At 30.7% G+C, this 23117-nt stretch overlaps 4 protein-coding genes across 4 annotated transcripts in view; 2 read left to right on the top strand and 2 right to left on the bottom strand.

Moving 5' to 3' along the window:
• Positions 1–10674: 10674 nt before the first annotated feature.
• On the bottom strand, positions 10675–13249 carry LOC119681676 (kinesin-like protein subito). The gene is made up of 5 exons (XM_038094935.1): positions 12648–13249; positions 12013–12590; positions 11496–11941; positions 11232–11433; positions 10675–11155 (listed from the first exon to the last, which is right to left on the bottom strand). The coding sequence occupies exons 1-5, from the start codon at positions 13141–13143 to the stop codon at positions 10766–10768; spliced, it is 2112 nt and encodes a 703-aa protein (XP_037950863.1). The 5' UTR covers positions 13144–13249; the 3' UTR covers positions 10675–10765.
• A 1209-nt stretch (positions 13250–14458) lies between these two features.
• Positions 14459–15708, top strand: LOC119681677 (ribonuclease H2 subunit B-like). The gene has a single exon (XM_038094936.1). It carries the CDS (start codon positions 14559–14561, stop codon positions 15600–15602), a length of 1044 nt encoding a protein of 347 aa, XP_037950864.1. The 5' UTR covers positions 14459–14558; the 3' UTR covers positions 15603–15708.
• A 1188-nt stretch (positions 15709–16896) lies between these two features.
• Positions 16897–19580, bottom strand: LOC119681675 (kinesin-like protein subito; the record flags this gene model as incomplete). The annotated part of the gene is given in 5 exon segments (XM_038094934.1): positions 16897–17553; positions 17626–17827; positions 17892–18328; positions 18399–18976; positions 19034–19580. Coding segments are annotated over 5 exon segments (2217 nt in total). The 3' UTR covers positions 16897–17061.
• Positions 19581–21705: 2125 nt separating this feature from the next.
• The window catches only part of LOC119674058, a 4078-nt gene continuing 2666 nt past the window's right edge, over positions 21706–23117 (top strand). The window contains exons 1-2 of the mRNA XM_038085181.1: positions 21706–21992; positions 22075–22347. Of these exons, the coding sequence (XP_037941109.1) occupies positions 21718–21992; positions 22075–22347 (548 nt within the window). The 5' untranslated portion in view covers positions 21706–21717. The remainder of the gene's footprint in view (positions 21993–22074; positions 22348–23117) is intronic.

The following is a 23117-nucleotide window of genomic DNA, read 5'->3' as shown; positions in this document are numbered from 1 at the left end:
CAACCCGAGTTCTAGTAACGGAAACTGCGGAAAGGAATAAATTTAGGGTGCGTCTCTGAACTTCTTTAGAAACACACCATAAATAAAGAAAAACATATGCAAAATACGAATGCACTTATAAGTCCATATCAGATTATTGGAGATAGTTTAAAGAGACTTGTTGATTTCAGATACGATATTGAATTAAATATTAAATATGTATTAAGTCACTTCATTTAATTCAACATAAATCTATTAAAAAAAAATTCAATAAATGTTTATATTTCATAAATGAAATGATTTTATAAATTGAAATATCTGCATTTTTTACGAACACACAGGCATGAAAATAAAAATCACAATTGGATGCATTATGATTGTAAACATCCGATTGAAATTGAATACTCCCGATACATGTCTAAACATGCATGTATCAGTACAAAAATCCCCTTCCAGACAATTGAACAACATTTGCATAACAATTGTGTGCCGGTAGCCTCAATTTCGTACTTGAAATAATCTTAATTCATATGAAAAAATACTCATAACCATGAAGGAAATGCCAGACTGAGGATTTTTTCTGTGATTTTTACTACAAAACCGACAAGTCAACAAAGTTTGCTTGTGAATTTGGTAAATTTTAAAATATTTTGAAAATGAGTTCAAATTGGTTGTGGTTTCAATTAATAATCAATAACATTTCTTCATTGAGATCATAAGACAATGCTTTGTTGTGGCAGGAAATTGTTCCAACTGAATGCTTTTCCGAATTTATTTGAATATTCGAATCAATATGACAACTCGGATATGGAATATCCAATTTAGTCTCGTTAAAGTAAAAAAAACTGAGCCATTGCGATACTATAAAAAACTATTTCTTTCTAATAAAGTATAGAAAATGTTCCGTAGGCAATAGAAAATTTACCTCAAGATATTAGTTTTATCCCAGTTATTCTCCATAACTGACTTTTACTGACTTGTGCTCAAAGGATGATAAAATAATAAAATTCAATAACAATAGTTCTTCATAATCTTAGTTTAATCTCTATTATATTTTGTTAAAATTTTGAATATATAATGGTTCTAATAACTTATATTGATAAATTAACAAATTATTTTTTATCCACTATCAGACTTCTCAAAAAGACTTGCAGTTAACTTTTAACAAACATTAGATCCAATCACTAATTTTGAATGAAGGCAATTACATGTTTTTCGCCAACCTTTTAATTGTTAAGAAAAACTTAACCCCATTCTACGTAATAAAATAAGGTATAAATGGGTTACAGGCTCCCTAAGAACGAAACACTACAACCATGATTGATCTTTTATTTACGAAACGTAATTAAGCAGAAGACACTCAGCCTTTTAACTGAGAGCTAACCTGTAAGCTGTTGAAAGCACGGACGAGAATTAGAACTTCTGTGCTGGCAGTTATTTTCTGCATCTTTGGATAGATGAAAATTCCTGTCAGATCTATTTGGCCCCAACGGGAAACGTCAGTTTCTTCAACTAAAGCGAAATTTACTCAACACTACGGTATCAGTGTTAGCTAGTCAATGCGTACGAGCCGTTCTGAGTTGTCCTAACACACCCGTTATCCTGTAAAATCAGGAACTTAACCAAATTTATAGTTGATTCACTTTTACTTGAGTGGGAGAGTTGTGACTTCAAGCACCGCTTGGTTGATTGAACAATCATTTTAAGTGGTATCATAGCGTGGCATTATTTACACTCAAAGCGTCTTTAATATACAAGACCAACTTTCCGTTCTAACAGAACCTAACCTAATCTAACCTAACTCAACCTAACAAAACCAAAGCTAACCTAACAAAACCTTATCTAACCTAATCTCCTGTCTCAAATTAAAATCATTCACAAAGAATGTAACTTGAGGTTTTATTTACCTCTAAGCAGAGACGATATCTGTCTATTTAGGAATACTCACATTATTAAGATGATAACGTAGATCACGATGACGAGTCAGATAATCTTCCAGTAACCTTTAGTTCCGTTACTAAGAAGAACCCGTCTATTAATATTTAAGTTAAAATCGTTAAAATTAGTTTTTGTGAATATAACTAATGGAATATATCAAGATTGACCCCATCAAAAAATACATAAAGGATAGAGCCCTGAAATTATTTGCGAAATCTGACAGACTTACCAACACCGCGTTATCAAATCTCAGAATGGTTACAGGCTCCTTGGGGAGGTATGCAGATCTGAGGTTAATTATTGCTTACTTTGATGAAGTGATAAACAATAGTCCAGTCAAGGCGCAAAGAGGGGTTTCGAAGAAATCTCGCAGTTAATAGAGAGAGTTAACAGAGAGTCGCAGTTAATAAGAATTAAATATTATAATTATTATAATTTATTATAATTTATCACTCTTTCTCATACCATAGCCCAAGACCATTTCAGTTATTCTATTGAACTCGCTTTATATCAATCGCGTATTAAATGGTATCTCTTTAAGTATATTAATTATTATGTTAGACATATGCAAGCTTCAAGTAGGCGTAGTGTATTTACATAAGTCATTAAGTGTGACTTTAAAAATACTCTAAAGTAAAAAATTCATGGAAAGACATTTTTCTCAGCGAACGCATGTATTCCTGCTGATAGGACGCCACATCACAAGGAAAATCACTCATACAATGCGGCACGCGTTTTCCTGGGTCTTGCATGTAAAAATTTCCACTTAAATGCTTTCAAATGAATTTCCATGCGTAAAAGTCATAAATTAAATTGATGTGCGACAAATCGTTGCATTATCAAAGCTACACATTCGGCGGCACATATTCCTCACACACTTGTGTACATAGCAGCGCATTAACATAGCATTTAGAAGTTTAACATATGAAAAAACTTATTTAACATATAAATTATGCAGAAATGAAAAAAATTCCCGAAAATAAATCATACGCCCTGTTGTTCCCATAAATTTTGTGCGTGTGTATGTGTGTGTGTGGAAAGAATAAGAAACGTCTCGGAATTTATGACCGTGCTTACATCTAAAATTTATGTGGAGACTATTAAGTGCGAATTAAGTACGAAAATTGTTCGACAACTGAAAAATTGAAAGAGTGTTAGGAAATTGAAAGGACATAAAATTGAAAAGATTAAATTTTTTATATTATAATGATGTATAAAGTAAAAAGTAAAAGTTTCAAATCTTCTTCCTCTCTTCATGCCAGAGGAACATTGGGCCATCAAAAGAAGAAAAAAGCTTGTGATATGTACTTACCATTTCTATAAAGCTTCTAGTTGATACAAGTACTATTATAATCGTCAATATTCCCTTGGTATTACCATTTGTAAAAATTTTGCATTTCCAAAAGGATCAAATCAATATTCTCATCAGTATACATTACTCTTGGAGTACAGACATATAACCCTAATATAAAAATAAAATATCATACATCAATATTCATAGTCAAGTAATTTAAATATTTCCAGATTAAAAGTGACATCAGTGGCATATCTAAGGAAGAGAAGGTATTATGGGATATACATTCATTTGACAACATAATCTATAGATAACTCACTGCAAAAGCACTGGCCAAAAAAATATTTTCTAATATACACCTTCTCCACTTTGCACTACCTGGCTTTTCCATTCACTTATATTTCTAATTAAATAAAATAAAATTTCTTATATGTTATGTATATTCTTTGTTATTATATTTTTGGTTTGTATCCTCACGCATAAGAATAGCATAAATTTTTGCTTACTGATCTCATAAAAGCGCTATGTCGAATTTACTACCACGATCCGAACTATCGATCATCAGCGTGAAGAAATCTCAACTATGTAGTCCGAAGGTGACTAAGATTGCCTAGAGATTACAAGATCTCTAAAGTTTCCATTCAAAATACATTTAAGTAATATCTAAATCAACCTTTAGAAGAGTAATGGTCTTCCATCACCATTATCAGTTTCTAAACTGAACTTTCACTATATCTCATGCGATCATAGTAAATAAATCGTTATTGGAGTTGACTTTTGGCTGAAAAATGTTACAAACATGACTGAGGTTCGTATTGATAAAAGTTTATAGTCAATATTGAATATGCTTTATAAACTCTCAGGTCTCCGAGCGAAAAAGCAGAATACTACTGATGCTCATGTTAAGGATTTTGAGTTAAGTACGTCTTTAGTGTTTACACGAAAGTCAGATTTCCTGCATTTTATTTTACACCGATTGCACTTTAGTCATAAGTGTGGGAACATTGTTATTCCTTCCTCTGTCAATTGCCCTATACCATCAAGTACGACAAAGTCTGTGTTACTTTTTGAACTTTTTTGTAAGATTCGACTATTTTTACTGCATACTGGTTGGGATTGGAAGGAGCATTATATATGTATTATTGTTATAGTTCTGTCATAGCATGTGAGAGATTAAAAATGTCATCTTCTTCTCCTGTTAAGTATCTTGTCTATTTCGAACGATGGCTAATATGATTGTACTTTTTATTTTATACACATATTCACGAAAAAGCGATCTTATAACTTTATTTAACTGTTATTAAACTGATTTTTAAGTCACGTTATTTTTCATGTACCAGAGCCGCATCTTCTTTCCATTCTGTTATCATGATGGGACATTATTTCAGTTCAAGTAGACTTTAAAGTCACGATATCCTTCGTCTAGCTGCATCTTTCTTCAATTCTGTTATCATAATGTTACATTATTTCAGCTCAAATAAACTTTGGCATGCAAAGCCACCACTCCCACCTAACCAGTTAATGTGTAATATTTGTATATGTTCCGTAAGTAAAGAATCGTTAGGAATGTAGTTTTGTCGTAATTACTTAAGTTCTCTGTGTATTCTTTGAACCAATATATACATAACAAGTCTATTCTCAATAGCATTCTATTAAGCATCTTCTGAAAGCAATTTGACTGAAGCAACTTGTAGCAGGTTATTTGCACTTCTTGTCTTTATTAAACTTTCATCTCTTACAATTTAATATATATTATATATAGATCGTATATAACGCAAAAAGAAATTCTCTTTTCCAATCTTTCATTTAGAAATCATCACTTCTTATCTGTTTTTTTTCTATAAAATTAACTTTTGTTTAAAAAATGTTAAGCTAAATTGATTTATACATTTTCCTAGCCATTTACATCAATTTTCCATATTCCATATTTCCATATATTTGATTTGTAATTCCTATTCGATTATATATTCTTTCACAATTATTTGAAGAAGAAAAAAAACTAACAGCGATAGCTCGGCCATGTTATGTTAGAGTGCTTGCTTTATGTTAAAATTATGTTAATTCGGCAACAATGTTGAATGAAATTATTTATGCTTGGCTTTGTTTCGTGTTTTTTTTTCTTTACTATGCACTAACCGATAAAAAAAGCTAATAACATATTTTGTATATTTGGAAAATTTAATATTCAAAAAAAAAAAATAGTCGTGTTTCCAAATTTTGTATTTAATAATTTTAGCCAATATCATGGAAAACAAATGTTTACATGTTTGTTTTTCTAAACTAAAAAAAAACTTGCATAAATAAACACAATTATTTTGACCCAAATTACACAAAATATTAAATTTTCATGTTTGCAATGAATTTTTTTAAGTAAAATATTTAATAAAAAATTTCTAAAATAAACACAATTTTGATATTAAATTAGGAACAAATACTCGTACCAGCAGTTTTAATTACAAAAGACTATAAATTTTTTCCATAAAACAGCATTAGGTGCCCAACATTGTCATTTTTTGGAAGTGGCCCAGGAAGCTTTATACCACAATAAAAACTTAATTACTTTACAGTGTAATGTAATATAATTTAATATGTTTATAAAACTTCCAACTACCGTATTTCTCAAAATCAAACGCAATATATTTTGGTTTGTATTCTATTTTTAATCCACGGTTGTTCATTTCTATCTCACTGACACTTTTTCAGTGATATTAAACTAAACTCTCATCCAAACATCGTCTTGCTAAGAATATATATCTTTCACAATCATATCTTCAATTTGACGGAAAAAAATTCGTAATTATGTTAGCTTATACTACCAATTCAGAATGGCATAAGATAAGGGTTTAAGTCTTCTCAAGATAGATTCACATGCTCGCCGTAAATTTTTAGTTTCAAGTTTGCCATTTTACAATATAAATCGTTTAACAACCGCTGTACATATTAAAGTTGTGAAAATTAACTTCAAAAATCGTTTCACCACATTAAAAGGACTACAATTCCTACCGACTCTGTCAAAACCAACAGAAAACAGTAGAACACGTTCTACTGTCCAACCAGCACAAGACGCATATTTGACTATCTAGGCTGTGAATTTTGAGCCCTAAACACCTTGGAATTTGACTAGTTAGGTGAGATCATTCTAGCTGCACAAAAGATCTTTCAGCTCGCAGTGCATGTACAGCCTATCTATGATAATAATAGCTACAAAAATATTGATTCTGTAAAAGATATGAGTCACTTCGGATTTCTTTTCAATGATAAGGTTCAATTTTTACGTGGTGAATGATATGAAAATCAAGGAAATTGTCATTATTGATGCAATAAAAATGCATATGTGACTGTAGAAGGATTGGAGCATTCACAAAAGTTACTAAGTACTGGAGCATTTAGTTATAATGTGTATTGAATCCGTACTTTCTAGAAAATAACGACTATTGAAGTTAAATATTGAAATAAAGTATCCTTCTTGTTTTGAAGTGAGATCTATTTAAACATCTGCTGTTAATCGAAGCATGACAAATAATTGAAAATATTTAACTCTGCATTGTGTGAAAACATAAATGCTAATCTTCTTCTTACATTACTTTATTTGTTTACCATAGCCCTCACGACATCCCTTTTGGACCCACTCAGTGTCCAAGGCAACCAAAATTGCATGCACCTGGATCCCGTGGTACCTCTGGTCGGATGTCACATTTAAAAAATCACTAATCATAATCATTATCAATGATCATAAATTTATCACCGTTCAACGCATTTAAAGAGAATTAAGTCGTGTGTTCTTCAATATTAACCGTGTTTATAATCCCAACTAGCAATTATTTTTAATCGAAGGGGTTTTGGTACGTCAAGCCATCAATCCAACCTAACCTAACCTAATCTAATCTAACCTAACATAAGCAAAGAATAGTGTATATGCTGACAATCCTCGAACTTTTCATCTTTTCGAAATGAATAATTATCAAATTATAACCGAATTATAGCCAGTTATTACTACATCTTTTACACCTAGAATTTAAATCTGAAACACAAGTGCGTTTGCTTTCAGAAATACAAAGCATATAACCCGGAATATATTTTTCACTAGTAGTACTTTAAGTGCTTCACTGCTTGTTGTTCTGGTATTCCATTTTTAATGCGTGTTGTTCTTTCATTTGTAACCAATTTATTCCTTTAATTTCTAAACGTTCATTACGTTGCTCATCAATTTCATATATTTGTACAATTTTTAGAGCGCGTTACAATGAATAGATATAGCGATATTTTAAAACATCTGAGGTCGCATCTCCAAACTTATGTGTCAAGAAGTATGGGTTTGCATAAGGAACATAAATTTATGAATAGTAAAGATTAGATAAGATACTAACTAACTAATAAAGTTAAAAATTCATTAGGTTGCACTGCTGATTTTTTTACAGATTTTTATACATTAAACTTGTAACTTAAGACCTCAAATACTACAATACTATAGCTAAGGGTAATTCCAGAACAATTTAAAATATATAAGAGTTACAGAAAAAATATTGAAACTTTATAAGTACATCGTGAATTTTAATATCTCGTAAAATATATTCTCGAACTTCAAAACGAGCGACTGTTCATTTATTTTTCTAATCATAGTTCAAAGTTCACATCCTTTAAATTTCAAAAAAAATATACATATATTCTCGCATTTGAGAAGTAAAAAAAATTGTTAGTTCTATTAAAAGTCTGCAATAATCCTAAGTAATTAAACATTTTTGTTTTATTGTAACTTTTTAAGCAAAACTTTTTTCGATGACCAAAATTTGGACAACTTTTTTTGGATAAAGTTTTGTAAATTTTTTTTCGCCAAATGTTTTATCAGAAAATTAAGAAATTTTCCTTCTACCAAGAGTTTCATTTACTACATTTTTAAAATCTTCTGTGTAAATTTCCGATCAGTAATAGTTTAATTAGCTTATTAAGAAGTTTTATTATTCGTATAGGAATAATGAGTATACCATAGTATACTATATAGTAGGATACTATAGAAAAGTAACATGTACGTAATATGTAATTCCTTTTCCAATAATATTAAAATGTAAAACAAGACAAAGGGACAACTTAGCTTAGGAGAACGATGAAATGTTTTGAGTATTAATGAGTCACTTCACTATTCCACGGTTGTCGCAACAAGTGGACTATGCAGGAGTTTACATGATAAAAAGAAACTGCACTCTATCAATCGCTGCAATCCAACTCAGACTGCAGATAATGTAGAGAAGAGAAACTGCATACACAAGCGAAAGAAATACCTAGGATGATATTTCATGGATAAGGATTCAAGACTAGGAAAAATAGGCTCTATACTGTCTTTCATTAAAGAAATCGAACTTGGAGAAACACTCTAATCCGTCTAAAGTGCACAACAGATCTTTTAAATCGCAGTACACGATCCTTTCTTTTAGTAATAATAAATAATTACAATCAATCGCTTTCTAGGTCAAGGACAGCAATAAGCTGGCTTTTGAATCTCTTTAATTTCATCTGAAAAAGCAAGTGCTTTAACAAGGCTTACGAATGTAACTATATTGAAAATAATAATACGTATAACTCGCTTTTTCCTAGCAATTTTAACGTCATCATAATAAGCAATATCTATGTCCATCATTAAGGGATGTCGGCCGGCATTTTAAATCTAATCTAACATAATTTAGCACCTAACGAGCTTCTAATCTAACTTAATTCAGCACCTAACGAGCTTTAATAGAGAAACTGAATGTACTTATGCTTAAATATTACATTAATAAAACCTAAAATACAAATATCTTAAAATTTTCTGATAAAACCGAACAAACGAATGGAATTTTCTTTATTGTAATAATCCAAATATCTTGAAACAACACTACATTAATTAGAATAATGTGATTTTAAGTTGCCTTATTGAAACTCTCACAACCAAAAAATAATTGACTCATAATCCAAACAATTTTCCATTTCACAAAATCCACTGTTTCATCTTGAGCAGTATCCATCTATATGATCCATCATCTAGTAGCAGAAAACACACTTCTGGTACTACAATCGTAGCAGTATTATGGTCATCATAATACTGCAATTCGAACGCCATTAATCGATGATCGCGATGTCAATATTGTCGAACCCGCATTTGGGCTTTGTTAAATATCTTTATTCTGTAATTATATATATGTATATTCTGTTTCTATACTTATTCTTAAGTTCCATCCAATTTCTTTTTTAATTTATATTTGGTGCTGTACTTTTTACCTTCTTCCTTTAGGTTTTTTGTTTTTGTTATTTGCTTTTGGTTATATTCTCTACTTCCTTAGATAATATAAGAATTTCTAGAAAGCCATACTGAACTAAATAGTAAGTTTGCTGAACTAAATTGCAAGTCCTATTAAGAAAATTATATCTTCTTTATGAATCTTCTAAAATATATATTTTTTTCTATTAATAATACAGTCTTCTGTTTTCTTTTTGGAATATTAATTGGTTATATATGATAATATTTCATATCAATTGGATTTATTAAGTTCAACGTTAAAGTGGGTTAATTCAATTTCTTTTATTAATTATTTTGAAATCAAAGAAAAATTAGGTGATTGGTTTGGTTTGGTTGAAAACCAGGAATGGAGTATGAAATAAAAAAATAATATTTTTCATATATCAAACGAGCAAATTATGGATACTACAAATAAAAAATAACTAATAAAGTACAGAATAACTAAAAAATTTAAGGAACAAATTTAATACCGTATACGCTTACGGGCTTTCTTACGTTCTTGTTACTCTCAAAACGCTAGACCGTAAGCAAAGAACACTTATATTGAACACTTCAAATTAAACTGTTTTTTCTATATTAAAATTTTAAAATAAAAACAGTCATAATCTTTGCTAAGGATATTATTTTAAAAATAGATCCTAACTACTAAATATATAATTATATAAAAAAAAATACTTCTTAGTAATTGATTTATGAAATTTTTCAGCAGAAGGGTAAACATCGTTAACAAATTTTTTACTTAAATTTTTAATACTTTAATATTTATTTAAGGTTTCTCATACCACCCAACTAGGATCGCCAATGGAGGAAATGGTGAATTCATTAAGCACACATTTTAATAAAATAGGAAGTTAGGCCTATCTCCAATATCAAAAATAAAAGGCTGATTATTTGATTACTTTACTTAAGTTGAGCACATATTTTTTCGAAAGTGCTATTTAAATCGTACAAGAAAATAATAAGGGCCAAAATTACAGTCGTAACTTAACATTCAATATTGAATCAAACCAAATTTTCTGACTTAATTCAGATTTGGACTTAAGTACCAACTGCGAAATCAGTGCCAAGAGTTATTAAAATATTATTTAATTTGTGAAATAAAAATATTTAAAAATATTGCAAACAATAGAAAATTTAAAAGTTTTGAATCAAATATAAATAAAATAAGAAATAAAAACAAAAACTTATCTAAAATAATTTTTACAAAATAAAAAATGCTTATTCTCAACTACACTAGTGATCGGTACTACCTAACATTTTCATCGCATTTACTATTTTATTTTTCTTCAATCTAGAATCCCGTCTTTGGTGTCATTTCTATCGCATACATTTTCTTCCATTACTTTTAATTTTTTCATATTTTCCGAAGACTCTGCTTCTAATAACTTTCGTTTGTTGTAATTTGTATAGGAAATATTCACTTTCATTTCTTCCAATTCCTCACATGAATTTTCAGCTTTTATCGGATTCGATTTTTCATCTATTCCATTTTTGCTTTGATTTCTATCGCACATGTTTACTGACAGTTCCTTCAATGCATTTACTTCTTCCGGACTAAGAACAAGTGATGCCATGCGGTTGTTTGGATTTATATAGCATGCGTTTTCTTTTATAAACTCTAACTCTTCACGTAGATCTTCTATTTTTTCCGCATATTCTCGTTTGATTTTTGCCAACTACGAGTTATAAATGAAAATTTAATTAAATTTAATTAATGTTTTGTAGGTCACAAAAAAGACAAGATTTACTTGCCTTTGACTCAAACACTCGATTTTGACATTCAAGTTTTTGTTTCAGACGATGTTCTGCTTGTTCCTTGGATTCAGTCAATGTCCTCTGAAAAGAGTCTACAAGTTCATTCCGTATTTGTTTTTCTTGTCGTAAAAGTTCAGCATTAAGGATGGACTGGAAATGTTGTACATCGGCGACTAGTCGATCATTTTCATTACGCAGCCTATTAAACAGATTAATAAAATGTTATGATATATTAAATAATTTATATATTGTAATACTAACAATATATTCTCATCCAGTACTTGCTGAATATATGCATTCTGTGCACTTTTGTTTGTACCTGACGTCGTATGATCCAAAAAGAATGAAAATCTTGAGTTATTTTGCTTCACAATTGGTGGTTTGAAGATAATATTCTTAGCGATTGAAGAGAATCCCAAAACATTTAAATTTTCTTCATAATATTTTTCAGTGGGTGTAACATTAACCACCATGGCAATTTTCTCCTTTCCTAACAGTGGAGCTTGCAACAACATCGTGAGTTTCGATTCTCGGTAAGGAATAACCTCAGTATTCTTCTTACGATTTAAATTATTAGCAGCATCAAGACAGCGACCCAGAATCATCAACGATGTATTGATACGTTGTGCTTCCTTAAGTCGTGAACCAACATTCCCAGTTTTGTCAAGACGTTCAGAACCAGCCAAGTCACAGAATTTATAAGATATCTTCAAATACAAATCAAAAAAAATAATGGATAAAATCATTTGAATGATAGTAAAATAGTAAAATAACTTACTTCTGTTATCAAACCTGACGCATTGTACTTTAGCACGTCAATGATGAATATACAATGCGACCGGCTGGAGTTTGCATTGATGGAAGTGGAGGCGTAAGTGACACGCTGTAAGCCAAAGCGCAGCAATTTTAGGGCTTCCAAGCTACTCTTCACGTAAACTTGTGTTAATCCTTTCACAAACACTTTTCCTTCGTTGCTAACAATTTTAAGGTTCTTACGAGACGGCACTATAACTGTCTGACTGGATGCTGATAGTTCCAGTAAATCATAGACAAATTCATTATATATTTCAATAAACGATACCCAAATCATAACAGAAACATCCACACTCGCTGTTGTTTCGAAATCATGATCTGAGCATATGATTTGTTGGAGTTGCTTATGTACTGAGATTATATCTGGGCACTCCGTAAGTATTTTGTGGCTAAAATTAACTTCTTTTGCTAAAAGTTTATCGTCTAAAATCACAACACGAGCATTTTGTAATTTAACTGCCGGAAGCGGATATATATTGAAACTATAGAGCCTAAAGATGTTTTCAATACAACGTGGCACAATACCAGGATTATCATCATCACCTAAAGAAGCATTTATTTTTATACAAATCATATAATTTTAATTTAATTAAAGTTTACCTAAAAGTGTAAAAGTCTTTCCGGAACCAGATGTACCATAAGTCAGCACTGTGAAACTCTCTTCCAATTTTATTTTATTACCTATGCACCTGTTGTATACATCCTTTTGGCTATCATTGCTGTCGAATATGCCTGTAAAGGTGTAATGTTTTTCCATTGCAGTTTTACTGTTGGTCGTCGTTGATTGTTCTGAACGAGGATTTACTACGAGAGTATTTCCTGCATCTACAATTTTATACATTTCCGAAATACATTCAACAGGACGCAAGCGAAGATACACCATAGCGCCATCTTCACCAATGGAATTCGTTTTCGAACCATTACTACTTGTATTATCGGAGTTTGCAATACTTTGTTCGGTACCAAATTCTTCTGTATTGTCAATTGCTTTAAAAACGTTTAATGGAAATGGACGGTTTCGCCGATCAATGCTTGGTTCACGTCCGTTAATGAAAGATAAAACGTTACGCTTTGGACAGTTTCCGTATTTTGACATTTTTTTTTCGCTTAAAAGTAATCAATAGCAAAAACTCAGAAATATTTTAAAACTAACGCTTGCATTTCTTTCTGCAGTAATTATTTTTTTCTCTCAGAACTGTCAAAATCCGATATGCAAACAAAATATATTTCTAAAAATATAAATTATTTGAACAAGTATTCAAATATTTTTTTAATCTAAAAACATTGGCGGTAGAAAACATCTACGTTACCCACTGTGCACATGATTATTTACAGCGGCGATAGGATGTGTTCAATCTGCATATAAAACTGATTTAAAAGTGGGAATATTGTATAATACAATTAAAATCAAGAAAAATGCTTTAACTATTGTATTCATTAATAAATTTTGCGATATAGTAAAGTAAACAAAATCATGTGCTAAAGAAGTATTATTTGCTATTTTTGTAAATCAACTATAAGTGTTAATTAGTACATTTACAAATCCAAGGAACTATAATTAAATCATAACATCACAAATCATTTACTGTAAAGAAGGGACTTGCTATATATATTGCTGCTTGTCATATACAAACATACACAAATAATTAAAACTCTTACATGAAATAAGTCCGTCGACTTATTAGAATAGTAATTCTTATATGGACCCATTACGCGTTAAACGTTCCATGATGAAATAAACGCTGAAGTTAACTTTTTTTTATATTTTATAGTAGGAACTATTTATATTCAATTGGAGTACTAATTATATATAAGTTAGAATAACTACAAATACGAAATACATTGGATTTAATTCGACTTAGAGTATAACCAAAACATGAAAGTCTAAAATTTTATTATTAAATTATTATATTTATTTATTATCTAAGTAAATATTATTTGCATTAAAAAACGATAATATATACTTACATAAATATTTTTATTAATAAGAACTTTGTCATGATCAAATGCAACTTTTCGCAAAATAAAATTTTAATGAAGGTATTTTAATAACATGCAAAAAATTCTATAACATACATTATATTGCTTAAATAATTGCAATAAAATAACAATAATACCGATGGTTTAATGGTATTTACACAAACATACAATTGCAGTCCAATATTAAACGCAATAATGCCTTAATAGGATTCCTAATAAAAAAATAATTCAAGAAATGAACTGCTTTTTTCAAAAAATGAACTGTTGTGAACAAACTCTTTTAATGAAAATAGTTTTAACAGCATATTAGATATATTGTTGTAGGATATGGAAATATAGATCTCAGTATATGAGCATACAGCGGTTCGGTTTCATGTAAGCGAGAACCTCATTAATTTCCCGCAGGACACTACATGTTTTTTAATATGAATACACATGATTTTGTACAGCGGTTAATGGTTTTGTTTATGATTAAAGCATACTTCAAGATTTTCGCGCAAAAATAAATGCAAAGAAATTTTATTAGCAAATATGAGCGAAATAAAATCTACGCGTTCTTCTAAATCAGAAACCAAATTAAATGATTCAACAAAAGACAATAAAACGGTTAAAGCATCATCTATAAGAAAAGTATTTTATATTGCCGAATCTTTACTGGAAAATGCCGATAATGAATTGCGATTGGAACGCTTCTTTCATCCGGGCAAAGGTACTACCGCGCTATTTATAACATGTTCCAATAAAATCATTATGGAAGTATTACAGTTCTCTGAACCACGACGAAGTTGGCTAATAGATTCAAATGTATGTTCCAATGGACGTATTTATGTTACTACACCGATTGATGTCACATTTTTGGCAATACATCATATACGCAAGCATTGCACCCAAAGAGCACTGGAATTACATTGCATGCAAAGTGAAGATTTAAGCACTTCTCGCCTGCTTACGACTTTTGTAGACAAAGACACATTAGGTTGCGTAGCTGATGTTAAAAGAATAGCTGGTTCCAAAACGGTGTTTTATAAGTACAATGCAGAAAAAACGTTAGCTTGGTTAGCGCTTAAAACCCGAAACATTGCGAATGTGCTTAAAAGCAAAGGAATTTATTGCGGACTGAGCGCCGTGTCACATAATTACACTCCCAGCGAGAATTCAACAGCTGAAGATCTGATTAACGATATTGACTATTTGCGTATGGCGTGTGATATTGTTGGTGGTTATATTGACTTGGATTTACACGACGAGCTCACTAAATATTTTGAAATACAACCGGAAATAAAGGCCATCGTTGAGGAGCAGAAACAGGCAAATAAACGAAAATCCTTGCAATCACTTAATTCAAATGATAATAAAAAAATTAAACTTGAAAACACGAATGATACAAGTGCTAGTGGAAAATTAAAAAATAGTAGCCTATTAGATGACTCACTGGATGATGATAAATCTAATATAATCGTTAATGATGTACCAAAGGCACCAGCACCTAAGGAGCGCGTACTCACAGCTAAGGAGAAAGCATTAGCCAAAAGCGCAAAGGGAACAAAAAGCATATCTTCATTTTTCAAGAAATAAATCTTAAGTTATTTTTAGTTAAGGATGATATGTAATAATCTTCACTTTAAGTACATTTATTGTGTAATCGTTATTATTATATTTAGTAAATATCATTAGATTTGAAGTTTAATTGTTTCTGTAAAAAATAATTGTAGGATTTTAATTGAGGTATTGGAGTTGCGTCTGACTTTTGTTAAACACCACATCAAAACAGAGAAAACAATCTGTACACATATTCTGAATCAGTTTGGTTTTATCGCTTTTAGTAAGTCAGCTAAGTCTACACTTGACTAAAAAAATTTCAAAATATCAGCTTAAGTGAGATATTCAAATTCTTTGGTCTATTAGAAACTCTGATATTCATAGATATGCCTTAAAGATGGTCATTCCTGCCTTTTTTTAACACGCTAGAAGCTGCTTGTAATATCCATTTGGAGGTGGTGAACGATACTTGGTTGACGAGTGGTTCCGGTAAGTTGACATGGCCATTCTCGAAACTTTCATTTCTACTCCTTTATATCTTCACATTACTTTCTCTATTCCGCCTATTGTGCAATGTGTTATCAACCTTTTCTGAGCTAGCTTCCAGTTTGGCATATTGCTACAACAATCTATTCAACGAAATATTCGTTCTCTAATACTTTAAGCACAAAATGGATTTTACAAAAAAGTGATGTAGATTGCTAGGTAGACACAGTGCCCGTTACATGGAGTGCATACGGAGGGGAGAGTCAAGCTGCTAGCTACTATCAACTCCTTCCTATTTCTCCTACTATTATTTTTTTAAAAGCTTATAATACGAGTAATTATATATTGAAAGATAAGGTATTTAACATATAAAGAACTTAAAGAAATTAAAATTATGTGGGCTTTAATGCAATTATCTCATCATTTAGTCGATGAAGCCTTAAATTATTAATTAATTTACAACAAAATAATACTAATTTAACATAATATACAATAAAAAAATTCTAGAAAAATAATTAATTTTAGCTTTACTGGTGGTATATTGGGTATCATGCAGATAAATTTGTTTTTAATCAATTAACCATTTTTTTATATTTTTTTAACAATATAATTAAACTTGTTTCTTTAAGGAATAGTCAGTCTAATGGACATTTACCTTTATTTGAAAAAAAATTAATCTATTTTTGGATATTACTTTATGATACAAGTATGTTCAGCTCTATCTGATACATCTATCTAAATGCGATGAAAAATCTTACTACCGTGTTTAAAACTTAAACTGATTTATTTGTAATTGCCTGAATTTAACTTAATTAAAAAAAAAATTAGTAAAAACATTGTGTAATTTTAACTGATATAATCTAATACATTTACTTAAACAAAACTAGAAATATTCTTATAAATTACAAAAAAACGCTTATCCTCTTTTACAAGTACTATTTCGTGATTGTATTATTATAGGATGCAGCTTCTCTTTTTGCGTAAAAAAATATTACATTTTTTGCGAATGCTAAACATCCAGTGTGTTGAGTTCGTTAGGATTTTTATCGCTTGAGTCCTCCTCCATTTTTTCTAATTCTTCTCCTATTTTGTTCGTATAATTTGCGTCTAGTACAATCACTTTGTTTGGATTTTCATTGTAAATCTGTCTTTCAATTTCTAAAAATTCCTCATGCGAGGCTCCCATATTCTCTAATGTCCTGCGTTTCCTTGGTATTTCATCGCAAATGTTTTCTTTTAAGTCTTGTAATTCTTCATGCGAATTATCGTTTTTTATCGGACTAGGATCTGCGACTATTGAATCTATTGTCTCGATTTTGATTTGACTTTTATCGCGCATCTTCTCTGGCAATGCTTGTAATACCTGAACTTGCCGCGGACTAAAAGCGAGTGTTGGATTGAGTTTGTTCGGATATTTTTGACATTCTTTCTCTTTTAGTTCTTGTAACTCTTCACGCAAATCTTCAATTTGTTCAATATGCGCTCGTTTCACTTTTGCCAACTACAAATTATAAATTGAAATTTAATTATTGATGTGATTAAAATATCTAAATTGATAGCGCACTTCACTTACCTTTGACTCAAATACTCGTTTTTGACATTCAAGTTCCTGTTTCAAACGATTTTCAGCTTGTTCCTTGGTTGCAGTCAATGTTTTTTCAAACGAGTCCACAAGTTCATTTCGAATTTCTTTTTCTTGCCGCAAGAGTTCAGAATTTATCCTAATTTGGAAATTATTTACTTCGTTTATCAGTCGATTATTATCACTACGCAGCCTATTTGAATAAATAATTTATATATTATTACATCCCAAAAGAGTTAGCGTATTTTAAAACGTACAAAATATTTTCTTCGAGTAATTGCTCTATGTAGGCATTTTGTGCACTGCCGGCCTTGGAATATTCCAAAAAGAATGAAAATCTGGAGTTATTTTGCTTCACAATTGGTGGTTTGAAGATAATATTCTTAGCGATTGAAGAGAATCCCAAAACATTTAAATTTTCTTCATAATATTTTTCAGTGGGTGTAACATTAACCACCATGGCAATTTTCTCCTTTCCTAACAGTGGAGCTTGCAACAACATCGTGAGTTTCGATTCTCGGTAAGGAATAACCTCAGTATTCTTCTTACGATTTAAATTATTAGCAGCATCAAGACAGCGACCCAGAATCATCAACGATGTATTGATACGTTGTGCTTCCTTAAGTCGTGAACCAACATTCCCAGTTTTGTCAAGACGTTCAGAACCAGCCAAGTCACAAAATTTATAAGATATCTTCAAATACAAAACAAAAAAATAATGGATAAAATCATTTGAATGATAGTAAAATAATAAAATAACTTACTTCTGTTATCAAACCTGATGCATTGTACTTTAGCACGTCAATGATGAATATACAATGCGACCGGCTGGAGTTTGCATTGATGGAAGTAGAGGCGTAAGTGACACGTTGTAAGCCAAAGCGCAGCAATTTTAAGGCTTCCAAGCTATTCTTCACATAAACTTGTGTTAATCCTTTCACGAAAACTTTTCCGTCGTTGCTAACAATTTTAAGATTCTTACGAGACGGCACTGTAATTGTTTGATTAGATGCTGATAATTCCAGTAAATCATAGACAAATTCGTTATAAATTTCAACGAATGACACCCAAATCATAACAGACACATCATCGAAAACTGTGGTTTCAAAATTATGATCTGAGCATATGATTTGTTGGAGTTGCTTATGTACTGAGGTTATATCTCCGCAAGCTGTGAGTACTTGACGAGTTGAAATTATTTCCTTGGCTAAAAGTTCATCATCTAAAATAACTACGCGAGCATTTTGTAATTTAACTGCTGGGTGCGGATATATATTGGAATTGTATAATGTGAAAATATTCTCAATGGAACGCGGCACAATACCAGGATTAACGTCATCGCCTAAAGAAACAATTATTTTTATACAAATCATATAATTTTACTTTAATTGAACTTTACCTAAAAGTGTAAAAGTCTTTCCGGAACCAGATGTACCATAAGTCAGCACTGTGAAACTTTCCTCCAATTTTATTTTGTCACCTATACACTTATTGTATACGCCCTTTTGACTATCATTATTATCGAATATTGCGCTGAAGGTAAAATGTTTTTCCATTGCTGCTTTATTGTTACTTGTCGTTGTTTGATCTAAACGTGGGTTCACCACAAGAGTATTTCCATTGCCTGCAATTTTATATGACGATGAAGGAGAATTAACAGGACGCAGTCGTAGATACACCATGGCCCCATCTTCTCCAATAGTACTTGTTTTCGATATGTCACCACTTACAGTACTAGCATCATCAAAATTTGAATTACTATCATCATCTAATTCATCTATATTATCTATATCAATTGCTTTGAATATATTCTTCGGACATGGACGAAATCGACGATCTATGCTTGGCTCGCGTCCATTAATGAACGAGAGCACGTTGCGTTTTGTGGTGTCTTCGTTTCTGGACATTTTTTCCTTATTATAACAAACAAAAACATAAAAAACAATAACAGAAAAATATTTCGAAGCACTAAATTTAAGTTTGTTTAAGTATTGTTTATTTCTCCCGGAAAATTAACGAACTTGCTTCCAAACAATATTGGTTAAAATGGTAGCTTTGTCTACAGTTAATGAATGATTTTTAAAATGTCCGCGGCGATAGCGAAATCAATATTATCCAATGTACAATGAGAGCCGCTGTAAGATTTGTAAGCGATGCTGTGTTTATAAAATTAAATTTATTTAAAATTTAAATATTGTGTAGCGTAACATTATTCGGCTAAATGATTAAAATATTAAAGCTAAAAATGTGTGCCAAATACAATGTATAATGTCTCAGTATTTAACATAGCAAAATAACATGTCTTCGAACGTAACGATTAATTAAACTCGGATTGTCGAATCATCGAATTAAAAATAAAAATAACGAGATTATATAAATATTTAAAGTAGTATAAATTGTACAAGTAAAATTCAATGAATAATTCGGGCCTGATATATACTGAAATAATTTATATACATACAACAGCTGATTGAGAGCAATAACATAGCAAAGCGAAGCGAAAAACGTGGATATACATATGACATCAGCTGATTGAGAGTAATAAGATCGCAAAGAAAATTAACATCGGAATAAGAATTTTTACATCGCGTTCAGATTAATATTCTTACTTATATTTTATATAATGTTTTGTATATATTAAAAACGATTTGATTTCTTGAATATATGTGAACATATTTTTTTTTGTATGTGTGTGTATTAGTACTTCGTCTTCCGTTTTTGTTTATTTCATTCTTATTAAATACGCAGGTTTGATTGGTTGTGCATTTCGCTTCGAATTAATTTCTTACGTTATCTACCGTCTAACTGAACCTTTACTCGTATATTTTAATTCAAGTAAAATTTGTGTTCATGTATGAGTCAGCTGTTTTGGTTTGAATTTATTTTGTATTGTTTATTTGCGAGGCACTGGTGTTCTCACCGGACTTTACACAAAAGATGTTCCATGAAAATCTGTTTAAAGAGTGAAATTTGGCATATTATTTGTGTTACGCGAAGATATACAAAGACAACATTTACACAAAACAAATTGTTCCAATGTAAGACTATAGTCTTACATTATCTTTAGGTCTTTAGACGTGGTCGACAAGTCGGTAAAGTGTATGTTATATGTATTTTATGTGCATTTGTTTTTGAGAGGTCATAATATTGCCGTCTCATCGAATTACCGAGAGGCGTTCAGACGCTTTTATCATTCTCGCTCTATAACCGTGGCTTTTGTGGCTCCGATCACAGAGTGTACAATTAAACTATACCTGCGTTTGTGAAATTACTCAACTCCCTTCATCTACCATCCTTCCCCTTGTACCGCGCGCATATCTTTTGGCTTAAATAAACGTGGATTTCTAAATGCTAAACCCTTTTATATAACTTCTTATCCCTTATTGCTGGAAGAAGTTCTATACCTAGCCCTCCGGAATAGTGATGGAAATTTTCTACATTCATTCCGTAAATCTAATTCTACTGGGTTAAAATGCCACGCTATGGTTATCGATGCTTTCCACCTAAAGCAAAAAAAAAGCAAATGAAATTAACTTCTTTGATAGTTTCACTTTATAATTTTACCGAGAAAGATTTATAAATGGATGTTTAGGTGATTGTCAATTTATCACTGTACGAAATGCTAAATAACCGAGAATTATCTAAATAACCTTGTCATATTTATTTAATAAACAAGAATTATTTATGTTACTACCAAACCACGTTTTGCTTATATCTTCAGAAAAATGTTTATACACAGACTATCTTAAAAATTAATTTTACCCTGGAGAGTTTGTTCGTCTGGTCTGTCCTTTTAAAGGGCTTAGCAATACTGAATGCTTTCGAATGTTTAACTTTAACGTGAAAATTTAATTTTTAAAGAACATTGAAACTATTCAACTAATTTGCATATTAACGCGGTGTTAATTGTTTTTAATTACACTAATTCCTTTAGTTCCGCAAAATGCTAATGTATGTCTGTTTTCACACCTGTGGGAGAAGTAATTCGCATTAGGAGTCCTACGGAAAGCGTATAAAAGGAGTTGTGCGAACTGAATCCATTTCAGTTCTATTTCAATTGTTAAACTAATTTTTAATCGCAAAATGTTGGGTTTCGGTAAAGAAAATAATAAAAGTAATAAGAAAAGTGTCAGTTTATCTCTGCCAAATCCGCATTTTTTCTTAACAATACCGAAACACCGTGGCAGTCTTGCTTCTGAGGCTTTATCGGATGTTCCAAGTGATATTATTATAAAATCGCGTATCAAATATGGAAGCCGTTGGTCTGCTTGCAAAGGTTTACTCATGGAGTACTCCAAAAGTACTACAATACATGGAATACGTTACATTTTTGAAGTTCATCGTCCATTTTATGAGAAGTACGTGAACGCTTAGTGAGAATATCGGCAATATATATATGGAGAGATTATAAAATTAGTGAACTTAATTTTTAAATTTTAGATTATATTGGTTTTTCTTGATTTCTATATCTCTGTATTATGCTGTTTCGCTTATGTGGGATACTTATCTAAAATGGCAAGATTCTCCAGTTATATTGGGTTTTGATGAAACTCTGGTACCAGTACATAAAATACCATTTCCTACAATTACAGTTTGTCCTGAAATAAAAACGGATGCGAATACTTTTAATTTTGCAAACGTCTCAAAAAAATTTTGGGATGAAATTGCTGAAACTAATTCATTTCATAATCAACAAAATCTCACAGACGAAGAGTAAGTACTTTTATTGGGAAATATATTTTTTATTTAAATTCGTTTCAGAGTAAGAAATAAGTAACTAATTTTGTTGGGGTTACGATTGGAAAAAAAAACGTTGAAAATTCCTTATAATTAATAAAAATAATTTAGCATGGACTGTTTATGGGAGTTTAGTTGTAGTTGTAGGCTAGTAAATATCCTTCCACTATCCTTAAAAAGTCCCTTCAAAAAGAAAAATGAGTTTTTTCGTCGTTACCGAAAGTCAGACAAGCTACAATTTTTTCAACTTTACAAAAAATCTGTATATTCTGGAGGTAAAAGTAGAATAGTCATAGAGAAGATAGTTCCTGATTTATTCTTTTTCCTGTAAGTTTTAACGACTTCTACAATGAGTACGAGTGTTAGTAGGAATGCGCAGTTTCTCTTTGTGGATTTTATTGCACCAGTGAACAGAGAGGGCTGCAAGTAGCCCATCAGTATTACTTTGGTCAGTTTTCGGATGGTCTATAAAGGCATGATATTTTTAAATATAATTTTCATAACAAGAGAAAATATTTTGTAATGACGGTTCATTTTGATTAAAAACTAACTTTTAAGTAATTAAATAATAATTTTTAATTAATTAATAATTAATAATATAATTTTAGATCATACGTACTTTCATCTGATTTAAAAATAATAAGTACATATTTATATGAATTTCTACTATGTGGCATACATTGTGACCGAAAGGTTTTCGGAAATTCTCATTTAAAATTCGCGCGCTGTATATTTTTCGATATTTT

This window comes from Teleopsis dalmanni, chromosome 2, assembly GCF_002237135.1.
Source record: "Teleopsis dalmanni isolate 2A chromosome 2, ASM223713v2, whole genome shotgun sequence".
In the NCBI taxonomy this organism is placed as follows: domain Eukaryota; kingdom Metazoa; phylum Arthropoda; class Insecta; order Diptera; family Diopsidae; genus Teleopsis; species Teleopsis dalmanni.
This window is presented reverse-complemented; position numbering and strand designations above follow the sequence as displayed.

Excerpts from the sequence above, each read along its gene's own strand:
- LOC119681676 (XM_038094935.1), bottom strand. The coding sequence starts at position 13,143 with ATGTCAAAATACGGAAACTGTCCAAAGCGTAACGTTTTATCTTTCATT. Across the intron at positions 11,942-12,012 it reads CGTCAGGTTTGATAACAGAA|ATATCTTATAAATTCTGTGA; the intron begins GTAAGTTATTTT and ends TTGTATTTGAAG. Across the intron at positions 11,434-11,495 it reads GTACTGGATGAGAATATATT|GCTGCGTAATGAAAATGATC; the intron begins GTTAGTATTACA and ends TCTGTTTAATAG.
- LOC119681677 (XM_038094936.1), top strand. The coding sequence starts at position 14,559 with ATGAGCGAAATAAAATCTACGCGTTCTTCTAAATCAGAAACCAAATTA.